The 22,680-nt window shown below is 36.8% G+C and overlaps 1 protein-coding gene across 9 annotated transcripts in view; it reads right to left on the reverse strand.

Moving 5' to 3' along the window:
• Positions 1 to 261: 261 nt before the first annotated feature.
• The window catches only part of RIMS2 (regulating synaptic membrane exocytosis 2), a 426,764-nt gene continuing 404,345 nt past the window's right edge, over positions 262 to 22,680 (reverse strand). For all 9 annotated transcript variants that reach the window (XM_090283463.1, XM_090283465.1, XM_090283467.1 and 6 more), the window contains 5 exons: positions 7,726 to 7,867; positions 5,629 to 5,741; positions 5,208 to 5,309; positions 3,672 to 3,811; positions 262 to 3,115 (listed from right to left, as the gene is read on the reverse strand). In XM_090283463.1, coding sequence (XP_090139589.1) covers positions 2,897 to 3,115; positions 3,672 to 3,811; positions 5,208 to 5,309; positions 5,629 to 5,741; positions 7,726 to 7,867 — 716 coding nt within the window. In that variant the 3' untranslated portion in view covers positions 262 to 2,896. The remainder of the gene's footprint in view (positions 3,116 to 3,671; positions 3,812 to 5,207; positions 5,310 to 5,628; positions 5,742 to 7,725; positions 7,868 to 22,680) is intronic.

Here is a 22,680-nt window from a genome sequence, read left to right on the forward strand (position 1 = left end):
GCTGCTGAGTCATTTAATCAGAAAGTACCCCAATCTGGAATAACAACTTTTAAAAAAATTAGCAGCTCTTAATGAATTGAGCAGAAATCCTTTAAAGAAATGCTCTCCTGAGGGCTGTTTGCTAAGATGAGCAGCCTGCTTCTGTTATGGAGAGGTAGAGATCATTTTGTTGTCTTTAAATGATGAGGTTCAGGGAATAAGCTGCAGCAGGCTTGAGCATGTGTCAGGGGAGAAGCCAGAGAAAGTCATGCATACAACATCTGTAAAGAAAGTGTTTTATTTAAAGTGTTAAATACCATCACCAGATGAATTTGATTTACATTAGTTGGTGCTCATTATAGGACTAATCTGCCCTTTTTTTTTTTCCCAACTAGAATTCCCTTTACTTTTAAAACATACTATGTACAGGGCCGCAATGGTCACTGGAATAGTGCTATTTACATGACTAAACCACAAGTCGAGGTACAGACGTGAAAATTAAAAAAAAAAAAAATACACCAACTTTTAAATAAATACTGCATAATGACAAGTATGTACAAATATTCCATACAGTCATGTCCTTCTTATTAAAATTAGAAATAATGTATATAGGAATATGCACAAATTTTGCAACTGTGTCTTCGTATCAGGAAATGGGAAACATTTATTCTAAGGGAGAGTATAGACACTATAGGTCTATTAAACCAATTGTTGCTGGTACACAAGTGTCTAAATTATTTCAGTAAAGTTTTACTCGTTCACTGAACAACTTTACCTGGGTCCATCATAGATCTCAGTATGTCAAGACAGTCTCGGTGTATTTCATATTGCACCACATAAAGAGAAGGCATTTTTAGTGATACTCATTTTAACTTTTGCACCATATCAAGCATGATGGTTTTTAATGGTCAGCACTGAATTTTAAAAGGGAAAAAAAAAAGCAATTTTGTGCATGGCCTTAATTTAAAGAAATGGTATGTTATGTGGATTTCAAAAGTTACTGCAAGAAATTCAAATCAACCTATAAGAATGTGTTATCACCGTGTACATAAAGAAAAGTATGGGTGGTTTATTACATTAACCAGTGACTTTTCCTCTAAGCAGGGGACCTCATGAGAAATTTGACCTTGTAGCATCACCTGATGGTAGTAACAACTGTCTGTAAAATCAAAGGCAGGGGTTTGACTTTTGAAGATTTGTGTGTAGACTTTTGGTGATGGCATCAAAGAACTATTAATAGGCAGACTTACTCTGAGTCACCTAAAAATTGGAGCTTTAAAATTATTTGTTGTAAATTCATGTTTACTATATTTCTTTAGAAATATAATTTGTGCAAAATTGAAGTTTACTACAGAAAAATGAATTAATAAACAGCCCTGTGTCTTGGGGCTCCAAAGTTTTACCAGTGTTTCTATTCACATAGTAAATGGAAACTGGATAAAGAAATTGCTTTAATTAATTAAAAAAAAGAAAACAAAACCTAAGACTTCTAGAAATAATACTTTTAACCCCTGTATGAATAATGCTGGTGCTAAAAACAAAGTTATTAGACATTACAATGGCCACATGATTTTAGGATTTTCCTGTAAACTAAACTTTGAAGGCGAAAATAAAATTACCATGCACTGTACAATAGGTTGCAAAAGTTCAAATATCTTCTTTATCAAATACATGCTGACTTACTTTAATGTACTCCCAAGTCATGTTGCGAAATTCTTTTCAACATGCTTGAAATAAAGAAAGCTCTTAAATATTTTTCCCTTGAGAAATTCATAAATTCAGAAGCATCTATAGCTCTGAATCAAAAATGGGGTATAAGAGAGGATAGGGTCAAAAACTTGTCATTTTTTAGTATAATGTTCACTCTGGTAGGGAGAAAGAAAATAAAAGATTAAAAGAGAAAAGGAAAAGGGAGAAGAAGAAAGATGTGAACAATTTGCACATACTGAACTTCATTAGATTTGTATTATTTAACATGGAAATAAATTGAATACATACTTATTTGTCACATAAAGAGAATTTTAAGTATTTTCTAGAAAGTATTTTCATTTGTAATGTCTGCCAAAACACAGACTATGATTAAAGAATAAACATGGTGTGTCTTTGTATCACCCTGTTGCATTCTCCCCTTTTTAAAACCATGCGTTAGTGAAATTTATTTTTAAAAATAATATAAATTGTTGAAAATGGCTGATTTTTATTCTTTTTTTTTTTTTTGCAAGTTGCAGCCCCAAGAAAATAATTTAAGTATTCAGCTAATCTGTGTCCATGCAAAAAGTTTCTTTAATTTAATTCAGTACAGAGTCGCCACAGAATTTTGTTTTCCAGAGTCCCACACATCTTGGCGTTAGAGAAAGACGTGCCCACTGGAGCTCTGACATCAGCCACTGCTCACGCTGGACTGGCTGCTCAGGTCACTGTCCAGGGGAGGGCTGACGTTCTGTCCCGGACCATTTCTTTGGTCTCCTGCTTTTTACCTGATGCTTCCTAGGATTTCAGTCCTTGACGTGTAACATGGCTTAATGACTTTAGAGCTCCATTTCTGTGGCATAGCAGCGCTTTGGGGACAGAGAAATGAGAAAAAGGAACGATAAAAATATAAAGGTGCCATTGAAAAGGGCTTTTGTTGCATGAAACTGACTGATTCTTTGAGATTAATCCATGGCTTCAGATTGGACCAAAATTTGAGTGTCTGAACTCTAGACCTGATAGTTCTTCACAGCTCCGCTCCTTCACCTGAGGGCCTTCTTTAGGGCACAATGTGTGCAACTTCCTCTGAGAGCACAGGATCGCTTTGTACCCCTAGAAACAGGCTCAGAAGACACAACATTAAGCATGCAGTGTTACCAGGGTTAGCGACCTGTGATTTTTTTTTTTTTTTGTAACGCTGGTTGCTATGACAACAGTTTTACAGCTGCTATGAACGAGAATAAGAAGGTCCGGTTGAACTTTCCAGAGATGACTGGGAAGCTCTTCTTGTCAGAGGGGCCAAGGTTGGATCTACTAGGGAGGAAGGGGGGAAAAGTTTGTACCATCCAATCACCATATTGGATAGCTCCAGTTCATCTAAAAGTATCTGGGCCACTCCCATAAAAGATTTGTGATCCATGCGGCCATAATCTCCCCAGACAATGATCTATTGGCAAAATAAAAAGGAGAGTAATGTCAGTGTAATCATGTACATATAAACTTGTAAACTAAAATACATTCAGTTAATGTGTTGACATCAAACATCACATTAAATAGTTGTATTGACTCTTGGATAGTTGTCTTTCACAACTAGAATCCAAAGGTATATTAGGAAAACGGTACGATGTGTGAAGACCACAAGTAGTCCAGGAAGACTGGAGTTTATGTGTGATGGGGGTTTGCAAGTCTATAATCCACTTTAAAGGAAACAACAGTGTCTTTAGCTTCAGAGTGCTAGCCACTGCTTTGAAGTTTCCCACGGATTTCAGCTGTGAGGAACACAGAGGAATGTGAGGAACTTATATGCATGACCCATGGACATGAACTAAGGGGGGTGGGATTGCAGGGAGGGGAGCAAAGGGAAAAGAAATGGGGACAACTCTAACAATATAATCAATAAAATATACTTAAAAAAAAGAATGTGATAAGTAAAGATGTTGGGTAGAAGGTTTGATGCCATGAAAATATTTTCTTAGGTAAGGGATAAACAATTCAGTAAATACCTGTAAAACCTTTCCTTGGGGACTTTCTTCAAAAGATAACAGCTGCTGGTACAGGGGTTCCAGCGTTTTTCTTGCCACTTTTGTTTTCTTTTTGGCTACGCAGACTCCGTTATCTAACAGATACACCTTTACATATGGTGCTTGGGAAAGAAGACACAGAGGAGAGGGAAATGATGAGCTGTGGTTATGGGATACCCAGCTCATGGGTGACATCTGCAACAGGTCAATCTTAGCCTGAAGGAGCTGGCAACCCAAAGTCGCTGGTCTTTCCACATTATATCAACACCACTGGGTAAACAATAGACAGCTCTCAGCTCTTCGGGCAGTTCTCGGCAATGCTGACAGAGCCTCTGAACTAATCACTATTTTGCCATCAACTGGTTATATAGATTCGAACCTTGCATTAAATAAGGTGAAATGCTTCTACCCCTGAACAATATTCAATGGAGATGCCTTAATCTTTCATTTTTCAATACTTAAATCTAATTAAACATGCTTGAAACCATATTGTTTATTTACCCACCACCACAAATCACTTAATTATCACACAGAAAGGTTGTTTTTCTTTTTTTGGATAGTAAATTTGTTTAATAAATACAAAAGGGTTTGTTTATTGATGGTGGTGTGGGTACAAGGGGGAGGTTTTATGTAGTATGTCCAAATTAGTTGGGAAGAGGCCACTAATTATGAATTTCATAGTTTGAAATTTATCCAATAAACTCTTTCTTCATAAAAGCATTTGCATGCATGTAGATATTATTTTATTCTTTACATCAGAGTGGCTTGACCAGCGCTGAGACCTTCATAAACACATTTGCCTTCATCACCACTGCAAGGTTGTACAATAGGTCATATACATTATAACTTAGAATATCTGCAAGGATAGCAGAGTTAAGAAATTCAGAATTACAAGCAGCCAGCAGAGGTGCTGAGGTGAGAAACCAAGTCTCGGACTCCTGAGGAACTAGCTGTTCTGTACATCAGATCCGATGATGTCCGCCTCTGCACGGTACAGCTGAGTCTGGCACTTCCCATGCTACCAGCACCGCAGGATAAGCCTCTTTCTCTTTATCTACTACAGGAAGTAAGGGTCTTATAATGAGAATGACCTGCACACATAGGCTTACTCTACTTGGGGCCTGTATCTATTTTTATTCTAATTCCAGAACCTTAAGGATTCCCAAGAAGAATTTTGAAGCTCCGGATAAACTGAAGAATAACAGAAAACACCAGCTAACGATAAAAAGAACAATTTCTGGACATGTTGTACAACATGAATTATTTAAGTGCGGTAGTTTTTATTTTGCAGTGGTTTCTACGACATATGTACTTATTTAACAATGTATATTATGCCCATCAGTCCACCCTCACTGATGCTTATTCAAGATAAATACATGAACTACCACAGATAACTGACTCGTGTTAGTATCCTTGATTACCTAAAAACAAAGTTTTCAGCAGCTAATAGAAAACACAGTCTCTGAATTGCAAAGTGTGCATTATGAGCAATAATAGAATAATCTCTTCTGTGTTTACCTGGCAGTGTCTTGGAACCTGGTTTTACGACAAGGCCACGGGCCCGAATGATCTCCACCTCCAACTGTCCCTTTTTGTCCATCATTCCTACCTGAATGTCACCTAATAGGATGTGAGGAAAAAAGAAACAGGACTTAGTATATAAGTGCAGTAAGAAAAATGATGTGCCAAAGGCCTTGGCTGAACATCATTTTATCCTTTCCAATTTATCTCCTAAAATTCATATATATTTAGAATTTTATCTCATTTTAAAAAGCATATACATTAAATGGAAAAAAGTTAGTGGAAGATTTTTTTAATTGCTAAAATATAAAATACTCATGTCTGCTAATAATACTGTTAAAAATTCTGGGAAATTTGAGAATGTGATTTTTAATGACCTAAAAGAAAAACAACAAAATCATGTGACAGAAATTCTTACCCATTGCAGGTGTAGCTAGAGTCTGACGGCCCACTAGCTGTGCAGGACCAAGGCCATCCAGAAAATCGCTGAACTGGCTATCAGAGGCCAAGCGGACCCCAGGGAAAATCAGACTAGAAGCAAAATAACAGATGGGATTAGACCCTCAACCCCTGTCTACATTCAGGCAGCTCCAGTTTCTCTGTAGCCCCTTCCCCAGGCAGGAGCAGTTGGTACCACTATTTGGCCACTTATGTTAATTGCATCCCAACACCCTACTCTGCCTCCCGTGGTTCTCCCTCCTTATCCTCTAGCAGCCCACGTATGTCACCAGAAGCGCCTGTCACACTGGACTGCAGGCCTCTGTTTATGTGTCTTTCTCTTCCCTGTCTGGAGACATGGACTGTGGTTTCTATCAGTAGCACTCGGTCCATACCGAACACTCACCCCATAACCGGCATTATCATGATTAGTCATCTTAGCTGCACTGTAAGACAGATGCCATTATTTAACCCACATGCTCACCTACTCCCTCCCTTCAGGTTTTCACTTAAATGGTCCCTTCCTGCCTACCTGACATGAACCGCTAACCATCCCTTCTATCATTTTTCTTCCTTTCTTCGTTTTTCACCTTAGAACTTATAATACCGAATCTATTATGCAGTTTACTATTTTGTCTTCTTTAATGGCTTACTATACTCTAAGTTTGGTGAAGGCAGAGTTTGCTTCTTTTTTCATATTTTGTTCACTGATACATCTCCAGCACCTAGAACGATGCCTGGGGTGTTATAAGCACTTAATACTTAAGCTCAATCAATTAATTACAATGAAGCCTAGAAACTCACTCAAGTTTCTCTAGCACCAGAAAACCCCTTACCAGAGGAGAACTTAAGCCTATATGATTCTAAAGCCCATGGTCTTAACCACTGACTGATCTTGGCTCCCTTGTATGGCTTACATCCCCAACTCACAGCTCAGTGCCTAGGGCACTGGAAGTTCTAGATTCTCTTCGTTGAATGAATTTCTGAGTGTTCACACCAGTTTTCCAATAAGACTGTAAATATTTGAAGTGCAGGGGCCACAGTGTAAACACATCGATTACCCAGATGTATCTGACATCGTGCTTTGCAGTGCACATTTATTTTTTACTTGATCCTCCATCTCTTCTGAGACATCCTTAACACTAAAACCATTTCTTCCCCCAACCTTAATTTCCCAATATACAGTTACTCCAAGCATTTTAATGTTTCCATAAGTATCCCAGATAGCCTCCTTTATAAATGCATGGAAACCATATATATCCTTTGTGTTTATATAACCGTGCTAGACAAACGATCCTCAGGGCACACCAGTAATGCTCTGCCAACAGGGTCTATGGCCTCACCTCTGTGAACTGGCCACATGCATGTTGTCTAAACATCTGATGCTTCCATGGGGATGACAGAGTGAAGTAAGGAAACCCCACTTTCCTCTATTAATACCATCTATGCACCCATGTATCCGCAGCTGCTAATGACTGTTAATTTGCTGGTGACAAGGCTTCACAATCTTTATAAATGCTTTAAAAATAGCTCAGTTACAGATGATTCCAGGGGAAGCTACATGGTAACTACACACAGGAAAGGCTCACCAGTGCTCTTTGTGGCGTTCCTTTTTGGCTCTTACATTTGTCTAAACTGTTCGTTACTGCATGGAACTAAGTATATTTGAGTATTCTATACTTTTCAGTAATAACTCTTAGAGCCGAAATTTAAAAAACCAGCGCTGCTCACAGAGTGTGGCGTGAGTGCTTATTAATTTTTGTGCTTTTATGTGAATTATTCCAAGCTAGGGAAAATTTTTATTTGCATGTATTGTGAAAGTCATCTTTTAGCATCTTGCCATTAAAGCACACCATTTTATCTGCAGACCTGTTCCCCTTGATAGAAAAAGCCAGATACGTCACAATTCTCAGTGGCAGCTGAGCACAAGTTCTCGTCACAGCGCATGAACCAGTGACAATTAGGATGGCGCTGCAGAGAGTATGAGCAGGCTTCTGTGAAAGCGGACAGTGAGACCGAGAACACGGACCCCCCCGCGGAGCACAGCAGGGAGCACCCCAGGGCCAGACCCACTCACTTCCCCTCGGAGCTGTAGCTGTTCATGCTGCCGTCCGTGGACTCCCGACTCGCCTGCCGCGTCATCCAGTTCCGCATCTCCACGGCCAGACCTGTCTCGGTGCTCCTCTGCACAGTGCTCCGCAGCTTTTTCCCCCCTGCCTCTGCACAGACAGAAAACAAAAGGGCGACAGCTTTGTCATCAGCACCTGCTGACAAAAAATAGGAGCCACTGCTTGGAGGTCCTCAGAGGAAAACAACTATGCAAATACAAAGTGCTCTTCGTAAGGAGGCAGAGAGAAAAGGTCTTTGAAACAACGTTTTGTTGAGTGGGATGAAGATTTTCTGAAAATCTTCAAGAAGCACAAAATACCATTGTTTTGTTTCCATTTAAAACAGTGTTCAAATCGGTAACAAAAGGAACGAAAAGGTTGAACCTAAGGAAAACAAAATAAGCTTTGTTTTTATTGTAATATTTAAATGCAAGGTTAATTTATACCTGTCTTTTTCCCTTTTTGTCATAGTAAGAGAAGTAGGCCTTCACATTATTTCCAAAGAACAGGTGGTGAGTAATACTCAATTGTAGCCTTAACTTTCACATGAAAACCTACTTTTGTAGGGTGATTGATGTTAGAAGGCAAAGAAAGCTACACAGAAGAGACAGCCCTGTTTGGTAAGTTTCACGTCTATTGGTAACTCTCAGAGAGATTGTCAGAGGAATACAAAAACCCAGCAGTGCCATGTGAAGAGCTTTTAAATTTTTGGCCATGGACAGTTATGTCCTCTAAATGGGAAACTGAGTCAATTACCACAGATGGGACAGAGGTAAGAAGTGCTCTCTGAGAGGTCAGGGAGGAAGAGCTTCTTTACAGTGGGAGGAGAATTTGAGCTGAGCTTGCAAAATGGGCACATCTGGACACAAGAAGAAGCAAGGAGAGAGTGCGTTGCTGAGGGAAAGAGCGCGCACAAAGGTGTGGAGAGGATGACAACGGGCAGCTGTGGGATGCGCAAATAACTGAACCACATGGAATGGCAGTGGTGGGGGTGGGTCAGACAAGAACCTCAGCCCACATTAGCAAGGGCCTTGCATACTGGAATGTGGTGTTGAGAGGCTACTATCATCCTAGCAACAGGGTGACAGATCAAATTACCTGCAATAATTTACTTCTTGTCAGGTTTAAATATTTATTGACATTGACCATGCACATCATTAGCTTTTGGGGAGATTTAATAAGCTTTTTAATGCCTATTATTAACAAGTTCATTTTAGATCAATAAATATTTGCTGATATTGCCAGTGACTTGTTGAAATCCTTTTCACCAAGCCTCTTATAATATTTGTTCACCACTTTGAAACACTGCTTTAAATTTCATCTATTCTCCATTTCCAACTTTAATGTCCATCAAAATGCTTTTAAAAGTATATCCAAAATAAAAGTATGACTCATTTCCAATTCAGTTCCATAATCCAAGGCAGATAGTTTAGATAACAGATAATAAGCATGTTGTACTGATATGAACTTAAGATGATATAAATAAAGCATCCTCCATTGATGAGCGAAAGCTCTTCTTTACAGAGGAATGTTAGTTAAGAAATGTAAATGGAATAAATTTTAAAATTGCCAATTTGTTACCTCTAATGGAATAAATGATTCATAAAAGGTACATAGATGGATGCTATGGATGCTAACATCATCAGATATTCAACTGAGTCAAAAAAAAAAAAAAAAAAAAAGCCTTCCACAGATTAGTTCTACTTGTTAAAGTACTTTAACTCCAGGCAGGATACCTCACTATCGCCATCTCAATCAAGTGGTTGAAATCAGCAATAATAGTGGGGCAGACATATGCTTCCTGATACAAACTACACAGTTCACCTATCAGTTGTTTCAAACAAAAATATACAACCCATTTCTCATTAGATCTTTGGAACCAACTTCTAGTTTTTAAAAATACAGAAGAACAAGAAGATAAATCACGCACACACACACCAGACAAACCCAGAACATGGGATTTTGTTCAAAAGAATTAACTTAAAATAGTTAATATCATAAAAACAAATAAACTAACAAGGTGGGTGAATTGTTCCAGATTTTAAAATATCACAGGGCTATAACTATTAAATGCTATGAGTGACTGATTTATTTTAGGGGGCAAAAAACAAAAACAAGAAACCATAAAAGCAAAACACTCTAAAATTAATTTTAGACAAGTAAGAAAAATTTGAATATAGGTTGGATATTAAATGGGATAAGGACATTGTTAATTTTCCTAGGTAAATAATAGCATGTATTATAAAAAACGTCTTTATCATTACAAGATATATGCTTAAGTATTTACACCTGAAATGTTACATTATCTGCAATTTATTTGCAAATGATATAGCAAAAAATATCATAAAACAAAAAGGATAAAATGTTTTTAAAAAAGGATGGGAATGAAGAGTAGATCTTGGTGTTTAATATTTATGATTTTATTTGAGAGTGATCCCCAAATGGCCACATCAAAAAGTAAAAAAGAAAAAACTGTCCAGGTGTGAACTGGAATCATGGAAGGTACTAGGCTGGTGTGAGAAAGCTATGCCAAAGGCCGAGTCCTGGCCTCTCCCTGTAGCTTTCCTGCTCACCTCCTGTGGAGAACGCCCTGTTAACAATCACCATCAAGGGAGATAAACAACCTCCCATTAAGTTTGAAAATGTGGAATGAGGTCATGTACCGGAAACATGACTTTCAAAAGTGATGAGATTCCTAAGGGTCTCAGGACATAGCCTTTGCGATACCAGTCACCGTTTATCAAAGAATAACAATACAATGAACACGTATCCTTTCATTTACAGGTTGCTGTTTACACGTGTCCTCATCAGAGCAACACTAACAATCTCATTTCACAGATACAGCATCCAAGTACCCAGGGGGTTACCCGACTCCCTGAAGCCACAAAGAAAATGACAGAACCGGAGTTTGTGCAGTTTCCAGACTTCCAATTCTCTGCTATTCTCAGATTCGTTGTCAGAATATAACCAATATGTAGCCTGCGTAGGAGTCAACGGAGAGGATGCTAAGCTTACTCCGCATTGCATGTGAAGGGCCTGGTCAGAAGGAGCTGGTGGGGTAGACGAGCTGAGCAGTGGTGGCGAGGTCAGGTCCTGGTGTCGACCTGCTTCTCTTTGAACTCCCACTCTGCCCCGTACACGCTGGGTGACATTGGTTAAGTTACCCTCTCCATGACTCGGTTTCCTCAAACTGAAATGGCAATGATGGTAATAATGTCTATCTCATAGAATTTTTGTTAAGATTAAGGAAAATAATATTTAAAGTGCTTAGGATAGTACCTGATACATAGAAAATCTTCAATTAATGGCACTGTTATTACTATTACTAGTAGATAGGGAGTCAGTAAACATGTATTCTAGGCCGATCACCACGCGGCCTTCTCTGAGTTGTATCCCCTCTCTGAGATTCTGGTTCCTCATTTACAAAAAAAGGCAGGGGAGAGGGGCGGGTAGCAGATGCTCTCTGATCTCTTAGCTCTAAAGTCCCAGAGTTTATATCGTTACTGTATGACCAAGCTCACGATTAACAACATGCGTTAAGGAAGATAATGCTACTCTCTATCACCTGATGAAATCAAAGAATTCCAGGCAATATGCTGGGCATTGACAAGAGCTCTTTAAATTACGTCCTTTAAATGTTCTTTTATCTGATACATTTACAGACATTTAAAAAGTAAAAGTATTTTTCAGTACCACAAATCCTTTGCATCACATTCACAATAAAAGTAACAATCTAATTCATTATGGTGATTCACATTTAGTATTCCAAATGCTGTCATAGTACTCAACCTGAAAACTGAATCTATGTAACACCGAATGTCTACATAAGGTGGATGCGGTTGGCAGAATTTTAAGAAGGCCTCATGATTATGTTATTTGACAAGGAAAAGGGATTTTGCAGATATGATTCCATTATTTTACAAGGAAAAGGGATTTTGCAGATGTGATTCCATTATTTTACAAGGAAAAGGGATTTTGCAGATGTGATTCCAGTTACTAATCAGTTAACTGAGATATGGAGATTATCTGACTGGGCCTAACATATCCACATGAACCCTTTAAAAGCAGAGTGCTTTCTCTGGAATGTTCTGGAAGACTCAGCTGGCGAGACCCGAAACACCAGAAGATCGCTTGAAGATGGAGGGGGCTGTGCAGAAGGGACCTGAGAGCAGCCTCCAGCTGCTGAAAGCAAGTAACAGGGACCTCAGTCCTATAGCTGCAAGGGCCTGGATCCTGTGGCCACCTGAATGACTCTGGAAGCAGATTAACCCCCAGAGCCTCCAGGCAGGTACTCGGCCCAGCCAACACCTTGATTTCAACCACCTGATACCTAAGCAGGAAAGCCAGCCACACCACAAGTGGCTTACACAGTTGTGAACTAATAAATGGATGTTGTTTTAAGCTGCTACACTTGTGATAATTAGTAATTAACAATAAGTAATTTTTTAGACAATTTTTAATGGAGAGATCTATGAAAGTAATTTATTGCGACTTTAAGAGTAAACCAACTGAAATTATTTGTAAGAACTCGATGGCCATGATAAAAAAAAAGTGTATATATTTTTAAAAAGTATATATGCATACCCTACATACATACACATGTATACTGTGTGTGTGTGTGTGTGTGTGTGTGTGTATGTACATCAAGATGTTTAAAAATACTCAGGTAAACTAAGGCCCAGGTTATGTTTTAGAGTAGCAGTTCTCAACCTGTGGGTTGCGACTCCTTTGGGGGTTGAACGACCCTTTCTCAGGGGTCGCCTAAGACCATCAGAAAACACATATATAATTACATATTGTTTTTGTGATTAATCACTATGCTTTAGTTATAGTTGGGGGTCACCACAACATGAGGAACTGTATTAAAGGGTCGCAGCATTAGGAAGGTTGAGAACCACTGTTTTAGAGCCTTAAACCACTCACTCCCCTATTAGGTATTTTAAGCCATTGTACACTTGGAGATGCCTGCAGGTAAAAATCAAGTTCTTGAATTGCAAAACACCACCGGCAGTAGGCTGAACACAGGAGGTGTTCTGTTACTGCTCTGCTTAGTCTGGTGACTCACTTGGCACCTGCTGCATTCAAAGAAAGCCTCTTGATTAAATAAACTACCAAAGAGTAAGTTTCCCTAACAGTATCTGAAAACCAGAAAACCCTGAGTGACTTCACAACAAAAACCAAAATGTCCTCTTTGCTACAATTTGGAAACTCTCCTAAGCCCCCAGATGAGGCTCACAATGAAATGCTAAACTTAAAGTCATGGTGACCTCTTTCCAAATCCTGTCCCCACAGAACCCATTCCTGTAGGCTTTCACCTGGAAGGTCATCTCCTATTGCAGACAAACTTAATTTAGAGTTGGAATTTCTTGATGTTAATATGGAAAATGATTTATGGAAACAGGTTTGACCGGTCGGTAGATTCTGAAAACTGACTTAAATTTTTAGTTTTGACCATAATTTATGTTCTTTGAGTTCATAAGGCACTAGTTTTGCATTTTACGCAAAATTACCCTTTTTTCAGAATAAGTATAACTTAGAGAAGTCATTTTACATTTAAAGAGTTTTAAAACGCATTAAAAGTAGAATTTCTAAAACTAACGACTCATAGAATTTCAGAAGCTCTTTTAGGGATCCAGCGTACCTTTGTAGTTTATGTTCTCCTTGATTGCAGCCATGAGCAAGCGGAGGCCCAGAATGGCTAGTTCCTCTTATTAGAAAATTTTCATCTTTAAAAACCAGGAATAATTTCCAATTGCACCTTAACTCTCTTCCACCTTGCTCCTCTAATTCCTCAAACTTTGAAGTATAAGAATTCCTACCAGCACTCTCCCCAAATTCCATGGTGGCCAGTGTGGCCATAACTTTCCATCCACAGATTTTGTATCAAGACATGAAAGAGGGTGATTTTTTTACCTATTTTGTCCTGCAAGACCTCAATATGTGGATACTATATTTGTGTATAAAAGCTTGTGCACTTATATTTATGTCTCTTATAGCTTCTAACTATAATGACTATTACTCAAATCTCTGAAAATCTAAACAAAATAGGGACAAATATCTGACAGGTTCTTTTGGGCTAATTCAGAATCTGCATCAACAATTAAAATAAAATCAAATTTAATAAAAATTAACAGTTGATTTTCAAAATTGTTTCAGAGTTTAACACAAATTCATTTATTCCAACAGCTTTGTTACAACTACTATGAAAATTATGTAGTTAAAAGCTGTAATACAGTTAACTACAAGCAGAGATCATAATTACGTAGATATTGGGGCTGTTTAAATATATATACGCTCTTCTTCCCACCTCTGAAGCAAAGTGGGGTCATGTGACTTGGTTGACCAATGAAATGTGAGTAAAAGTGGGTTCTATAACTTCAGGACAGAAGCAACAGCAGTCGCTGTGTGACTACCCGGTCCCCTCTGCTCTTTGTAGAGGCCAGTAGCAGTCTGGGTCCCTGAGTAGAACCACAGGTATGACTGTCAGTGGACATGCAGCTAAAGTGAGACATGCATTTTTTGTGTGAAGCCACTGATAATTTTGATTTTTATTACTACGACCCAACCTAACTTATTTAACAGATACACGAACAATAGCTATAAGACAATATTCCATTCCCACGTAACTAAGAAGTTTTAAATTTTTGTAATTTTTCCTTTTCAACATTAAAATATTGCCTACTTTGAATACCACTCTGTTAATAAAAACTCTGCAGTTGATATTTGATTTTATAACTGCTTTCATGGATTTTGTCTTACAAGGATAATTTAAGAAATGTTAATTGTTTTTATACTTCAGATTCATATTTAAAACACATTAAAATAATTTTAAATAAACTTTTAATTTTAGAATAGTTTTAGCTCTGCTGGAAAATTGTGAAGATGGTACGCTAAATTCCAATATACACTATACCTAATTTCCCCTATTATTAACATCTTACTTGGATACGGTACATTTGTCACAGTTCATGAACTAATATTGATACATGATTATTGACTAAAGCATGTATGTTATTTAGATTTCCTTATTTTTTACCTGAAATTTTCTTCCCTGATCCATGATGTCACATTACATTTAGTCATCATGTCTCTTTGGGCTCTTCTTAGAGATAGATTTTTAATGTCTCTAATTCTTGACATTTTTTTACATTTATAACTCCTTTTAGTCTGCTCTTCATATGCAGTATGATAATTCAATGTAGTATAAGTATACTCATTATGAAACTACTTATTTTTAGTAAAAACAATAAGTTGAAAATACTCATCTACAGAAATACTCATTTAAAGTCATAAGTGAAAAATGCTGAGTATATAAAAATAAGTTTTTAATACTAAATTAATTTGTGTTGTATGGAAAAATGTAAAGGGATAGAATTAATATAATATTTTTAAATAGTTTATTAAAATCAGTTTAATTATGTTTCAGATAAAAATTCAATTAAAATCACCATTCCCAGTCTAAGAATTGATTCCGGCAAGGTTCAACACTGAATGTTAAAAGCATTAGATGAGAGGTTTTTGGAAAACAGGATATTCACACGCTACTGAGGTATCCTACCAGAGATTACTAGTAATGATGGAGGGAAAGGTATATTGCTTCCAAAGAGAGAAACTATCAGTCACCTCTTAACCAAGGGATCAAACTAAGCATGCCAAAGAGCAAGAACCCTTAACATTATGTGTCTACTGATAGATGAAGTTGACACCTCCTGCAACATGTAATCCTAATCTAATCATGTTTCTAGACCTAATATCCAGTTTATAAGAAACACAAAAAATAGAGAAAAATAATCAGACAAATCCAGATTGTTGGACATTCTACTGTATAACACAACTTTGTTCTTTTCGAAAGGGCAGTGTCATAAAAAAAGTGCAAGTACTGTTTTAGATTAAACAAAACAATCAAATGTTATGAATGAGCCTTGACTAGATCCTGGGTTTCGGAGAAAATCAACACAATAAAAAGCTATAAAGATATTTTTGAGACAACTGAAGAAAAACAAATATGGAATATTAGATGATAAAGAGGTTTTGATAATCTGTTTATGTAAGTTTTAAAAACAAATCAGGAGATGCACATTGAAGTTCTTAAGGTGTCATGGTATCTGCAGCTTACTCTTAAATGATCAGCAACATTATATACCATATTTTGTGCGTGTCTGTGTAAGTGTACATGTGAAGGGAGGGGAAGAATAGAGGCATGAAAGAAGAAGTCAACTGAAAATCGGTCAGTCTATATAGTGGATGTTCATTGTACTAGTTCTTTTTTGTATGTTTAAAATATTTCATAATAAATGTGGGGAAAATTCAATTCCTAAATTGAAAGAAAAGGAAGAAAAAAAGAGCCATTGTTTCTTGACTTACTACTCTGTGGAAATACTTTGGATATAAACCTCACTTACCTCTAGTCTTCATAAATGTCATATGGTGGTTATTATTACTATCGCTTTTTATATGAGGAAATTAAGTCACACAGCTGGCAAGTGATACAAGTGAGACTTGAACCCAAATTCTAACAGTGTCAAAGCCTAGTCTTGTTTTTCAAAGCGTGCTGGCTTCCATTTTCATTTAGTATTTTAGAAACTAATTTTTAATTTCAGAATATTCAGTGATTTGAAAATTCATCCCATGTTCTCCTTGCATGTCCAAATAAACTTAAATTGTTTCACAAATATTGTTGAGATTCAGATCATTTATGCTTTCTTGTTCTCTCATAAAAAATATTAAAATGTCTATTTTATTGCTAAATTCTGACTTTATGAACATGATGGCAACATACATTTATGATAGAATTCAAGCATAAATATAAAGCCACATAAATAGAGTGAATTGATGTTTGACCAAGAGCATAAACAATACAATGGAGAAAAGATGGTTTTTCAACAAATGGTGCTGAAACAACTGGACATTCACATGCAAAAAAAGTGAATCTAGACACAGACTTTACAACTTTCACCAAAATTAACTCAAAATGAACCACAGACCTAAATGTAAAAATGCAAAAGTCCGGGAAGATAACAGAGGAGAAAATCTAGATGACCTTGGGTCTGGCAATGACTTTTGAGTTACAACACCAGCAGCATGATTCATGAAAGAAAGAATTGATAAGCTGGACTTCATAAAAATTAAAAAGTTTTGCTCTGTAAAAAGCACTGTTGGGATAATGAGAAGACAAGGTAACTGAAGAAAGTATTTGTAAAAGACATACCAGATAGCAAACTGTTATCTCAAATATACAAACAACTCTTCACACTCAACACTAAGGAAGCAACCTGATTAAAAGATGGGCCAAACACCTCACAGATACTTCAACAAGTAAGATATACAGATGGCAAAAAAGCATATGAAAAATTGCTCTACATCATGTCATTAGGGAAATACAAATTAAATCAATGAGATACCACTGCACATCCATTAGAATGACCAAAATCCAGAACAATGACAAACCAAATGCAGGCGAGGGTGTGGAAGGAATAGAAGTGTGGTCATTCTTTGCTGGTGGGAATACAAACTGATAAAGGCAGTTTGGTCATTTCATACAAAACAAAGGGGTTATACCAGCAGATCTGAATGCCCTCTTCCTAATGTGAGTTCCTATCATTATTAATCCTGATTTTAATAAGAAATAAAACCAAACATCACTTTTTTCCATATTAGTTTATATTATTTCCATAAAAGTGAAGGCTTATCATTTTGGTATTCTTAACACATTTAAATATAAGAAATTATAGCTCTCATTGTTATTCTTTTGGGATTTGTCATTTTTATGGTACAGTCATACCTCGGTATTCGTTGGCTTCAGAACTCGTATTGTGATGAGAAAAACATGTTTCAGCACTCGGTACCTGCTCAGGACTTGAGTGCTTGCTAGAACTTGTATGAATCAGTTTCAGTACTCATCGGTTTGGGCACCCACCATGAGTTCTAGACTGAATTAACAGCAAGTACCGAGGACTGAGGTACCACTGTACTTTCTTGTTCTTACTATCTGATGTTGCTCTTTGGCACTAAGGGGAATCACGTCAAAGCCCACTAGAAAATCACCAAGTCCTTATTCAAAGTTAAATTATTTAGAAGTTGGCTCCACCCACCTCTCTTTTCTTTTTTAAGCTGACAGGTCTGCCCTTGGTTATGGATCAGTCCCCTGACACCTTTGCCTGTTTCTCTCCACAATGGACGTGAAATGCCACCAACCTCTTCCTAACTCTCAAGTTAGCAATTTTGAGGCAACATTTGTGGAGAGAAGAGCATGCCATTTTAGAATCAGATGATATGACTTCAAGTTCCTATTTGACCATTTTTTGACTCTGGGCAGGTAGTTTACCTTCCTGAAGCTCAGTGTTCTTTTGCACAAAGTCACAATCATATTTAGCCTGCATCACAGAATATATGACATGCAGTGGTATTTAAAGAATAGTGATGAATAGGGATCAGGTACCACGATCTGTGTAAAAGAGTTTTGAAAATTGTAAAATGCTATACCAATTCTTATTTTAGAAATGACTGAAATGATGTAAAATTATCCTAAACTTGCAGGAAGAGAACTATGAATAAGTGGGGCCTGGCCATCCAAAGAGGAAAGACTTCTGGCCAAATTGTTAGGGAGTTGCCTTCCCACCCAAAACCACTGCTTTCAGATAATATTGAGGTGGCTGCCATTAAGTTGGTAGCAAAGGAAGTAGACAGGGCACAGAGGCTAGAAACTGAAAGAACAGAAACTTGAGGCTTTAAGTCTTTGCCCAACAAGGTGTTTGGCTGGAGTTATTTACACTTGGAACTGACTGGAACCAAAGAAACTAAGCCTACTGAATTTCTGAAGGACCTGTGCAAAAAAAAAAGGTCGAAGAAATTTTCTTGCTTAGAACTAGGAAGAGGTAGAGTTAATATTTCAAACCCAGGTCTAACTCTATGCCCATTCATTTTTTCCTCTGCCTATAGACACTAATACAGCTTCTGAAGATTTCATACAGTCAATGGGATATGAGCTGAGTTTTGAAGGGCAATTTGACATGCATGTACAGGGATAGAGGAAGAAAGAAAAAAAAAGACATGAACAAAAATGTGGAGGTAAAGAGCAAGAAGCCTTAGCTTTATTGATTTATTGGGTTTCTAAGGGCCTTAGAAGGTAGGGAAGCTATCTGTATGTAAGAACCAAATAATTACACTTTGAAGTCAAGCTAAAGGCTTTACTTAGTAGGAGATGGGAATCTACTGAGGCTTTTAGAAGCGTGGTGCCAAGATCAAGGTGATGTTTACGGGAATAAGACGTAGGCAATGAAGTTAGATTGGAATGGAGAGATCCAGAAGGTAGAGAGCAGCTTGGGAGATTCTCAGATGATTTCAAAGGTGAGCTAATGTGGTCCTGAACTGTCTAGGTGATGATAAGGACTGGAAATAAGGAAAACCATGGAAGTATTTCCTTGCTAGAAGCTGCCAACTGGTGGCACAAATTTGGTCAATACATATGTTTTGTTTGGCCCAAATAATGTTTAAATTTTTTCACTTAGGTGCCAACATTTTAAATTTAAAGATTTTAAGCAAGTATCTAGATTTATATGTTCTCATCGGGGAAAAAATTAAGAGTAAATCTGCCAACCCTGGGCTGATATTCAATTTGGCATCAATTATCGAGAACTGAGTATTTACCATTTCTCTGTGGATGGGAAAGCTTCCTCCAGCTTTTCAGAGTCATTGCTTTTCCCTTTTTATATTACATCTGGCCTATCTTATGAACTTATGTTACCATCCTGGCTCCTGATTTATAGGAATTAGAAAGAAAAAAGTGATCACTGAAATGACTAAAATAAATAGTCCTTTCATTTGTCTCACTGGGCAAAATCTAAATCTTAAGAAATGATACTTCAAAACTAGAATTGATACTATCATTTTTATGTTACCTTTTTCAATTGCTCAAATAGCATTACAGTAGTCCCTCTCTATATATCACGGTTCACTTATAGCGGCCTAACTGTATCACGGGATTTTAAAAAACATTATATTTAATTATTTATCGTAGATTTTTCGCTATATCACAGGATTTTGCAGTACTGTGCACATATGTTGTTAAAGTTACGTAGGTTTAAGAGTGTAGAATATGTTTAAGAACATAAGTAGTGTTTATAAAAGTGTGGAAAAGGTTAATAAGGGACTGGGAAAGGTTAATAAGGGAGTGGGAACGGTTTATAAGTGTGTGGGAAGGGTTTATAAAGCCTTAAAAATATATAAATACTAAAATAAATGTAAGGTTCCTACTTCGTGGATTTTCACCTATTGCGGGGGTGTCTAGAACATAATACCTGCGATAAGTGAGGGAATACTGTATAGAGAACGATCCTATGTGATCAGTAATAAGGATCTACTTAAGAACAGCAGAGAGAGCTTGCTGTCATTACAACTTTCTAGCAGGATTCTTTTGTGAGTCATTAAACATAAGATGTCTCCATAGGAAAGCTCGTTCCCATTACTAGTTTTGAACTTAGTGAACATACTGAAGGATAAAAGCAAATTGGGGTTTAACTTGACCTTTTTAGTAATGCTTCAAATTACTTTAAGGGTACTGTCAGGACACTTGGCAGTGAAAGAGTCTGAATCTGAGATTAAAAAGGTAATATATGATAGGTGCTCTGAGTGAAATTGTTGTTTCACTTATTTTCTTTAGCTTCAAAATTTTTTGCCTCACCTTATCTGCCTAGAGTGTAAATATAATATAAAAACACTGTGCTATTGTTGAATATGGTATGGACTTATTTATGAAATGTTTTATCACACACAATCAATCATAATCTAGGAGAAATAATATTCTCTTTGAAAAAATACATATTTAGACTATAACTGTTTACCCATGTCCTGCCCCCCACTACTGGTATTCTGATGATGTGCAAATCTATGATCACTGAATTTTAAAAAGTCCAGATCACATATAATTTAAAATCAGTACAAATATAATGGATATTGCATCTTGTCAGTTATATTGACATTCAGCTTGCCAAGAATGGTAGGACACTATACTGTTATTATTAATAGATATGGGATACCTACTGCACTAGGCATGATGTCTGTTCTTAGGAGGGTTACATTTCTGTGTATGGAAATTTTTTTATTCTAATAAAACATGGGCTTTTATTAGAATAAAAAAGTGCTAAGCTCCATTTTTATCAAATAGGGCTACTTACTAAGAATTAAGTGTATTACTTTATCATACACAAATTTTAGAATAAGAAGTCTTATACTCTTATTGGTTGCACAGCCTCTTAAAGAGTGGGGGAGAATTAAATAGGTCTTTCTATTATAGTCTATTTAGTTCCTTTAATATTTATTCCTCACAGCTTTACTATCACATGCAAAGAAACATTCCTCAGTTTTTCTGGTGAATCTTAAAATCTTTCTATTTCTTTGATGATTTTCTTTTAATTTAATTTTCAAGCTAGTGGCATGTAAAAAAATTAAATGAGTTAATTTATTCAGTTAAGTATTATTATGTTGATAGGATCTGTTCTGTTTGATTAACAAGCCATATTTTAAGCAAAAAATAAACTGACGTACAAAATAAAACCAGAGGAATGCATACATGGAGCAGACTGACAGATCCTGAATGGGGGTGGAGGGGTTTCGAAGAAATTAGCCAAAGAACATATATGCATAGCCCATGGACACAGACAACAGTGTGGTGAAGGCAGGGACAGGGGAGGGTTGTGTGTGCTGGGTTAAAGGGGGACAAGACAAGTAGGGGGATAAATGGGGGACATCTGTAAGAGTGTCAACAATTAAAAATAAATTATTTAATTTTAACAAAAGCCGGCCATAAAATCAAGCAAATCAAATTCAACACAAATTTTATGTACATAACTCTTAAGAATAGCTAGCCCAGAACCACAGGTAACATTAAGAAGTCTCTGAGAAACCAGATCTACCAAGTATTAGGAAATGTGCCATTTCCTACATTATATCGGTGGGAAGTTATGGGGTTGCTTCTCCTACTAAGAATGGTAGCTGCTTCCTTGAAATGGTTCCTTCTTTCTTAGAATTACCTGTAATATTTCAAACCTCTACATACTGTAAGTCTACATTAGGTAAGTATATTCAATGCTTGGGCTTAGTAGTTTTTATATAGTAAAGATAACACCATTTAGGATTCAATGATGAAATCAGTAAACATAACATAAACTGTTAAATACAGTAAAGTATTATTATTATTACTTTCATTTTTAAAAGGTATCAGAGATTAGGAGAACAGTTATTTGGAATAGATCCAAGAACAAGAAAGTAAAAAATCAAATTATATGAAAAAATTGCAAGCATACAAATATATGCTACAAAGGCCAGTCAACAATCATAACTTATTTTGCCTATAGGAATGTCCTTTTCAGTCTCATTGCAGTCAACCCATTGAGATTTATAACCCATTGCCACGCTGTTTTTCTCTTAAGTCTTAGGTTTCTTCCTTGAAGAATTATTATAGTCAAAGAAATGTGACACATAGAAGATGCTCAATAAATGGTAACTATTATTATTGTACTTAAAAAAAAAGAATATAGCATATTATAAGAAAATCCAGGATAATGATGAAGAAACAATACCCAGAGTAGTTAGGATTATAAACTCCAGAGCCAAATTATGGGTAAAGATCCTAGTTCCACCACTACTAGTTGTGGACTCTGGGCAAGTTGTTTTCAAAGGTATGTGGGAGGCACGTGACAGACTGAAATCTATTACTGACACCTGAATTCATGTTTAATTTTCACGTTCTCAGGGCACCTTTCTCTTAACTCCTAAGGTCTTCATATAATCTTTTATTGTGCTCTGTACTTCGCCCTGCTAATGTTTGAACAGTTATAATTACATAGGTACTTCTATTAATCAGAGAAGGAAAACTCTGACTCCAAAAAACCTCCGCTGCCTTGCGGCATACCTCTTCAGGGGAAAGG

The sequence above is a fragment of the Furipterus horrens genome, unplaced genomic scaffold (assembly GCF_987537825.1).
Source record: "Furipterus horrens unplaced genomic scaffold, mFurHor1.1.pri manual_scaffold_7, whole genome shotgun sequence".
In the NCBI taxonomy this organism is placed as follows: domain Eukaryota; kingdom Metazoa; phylum Chordata; class Mammalia; order Chiroptera; family Furipteridae; genus Furipterus; species Furipterus horrens.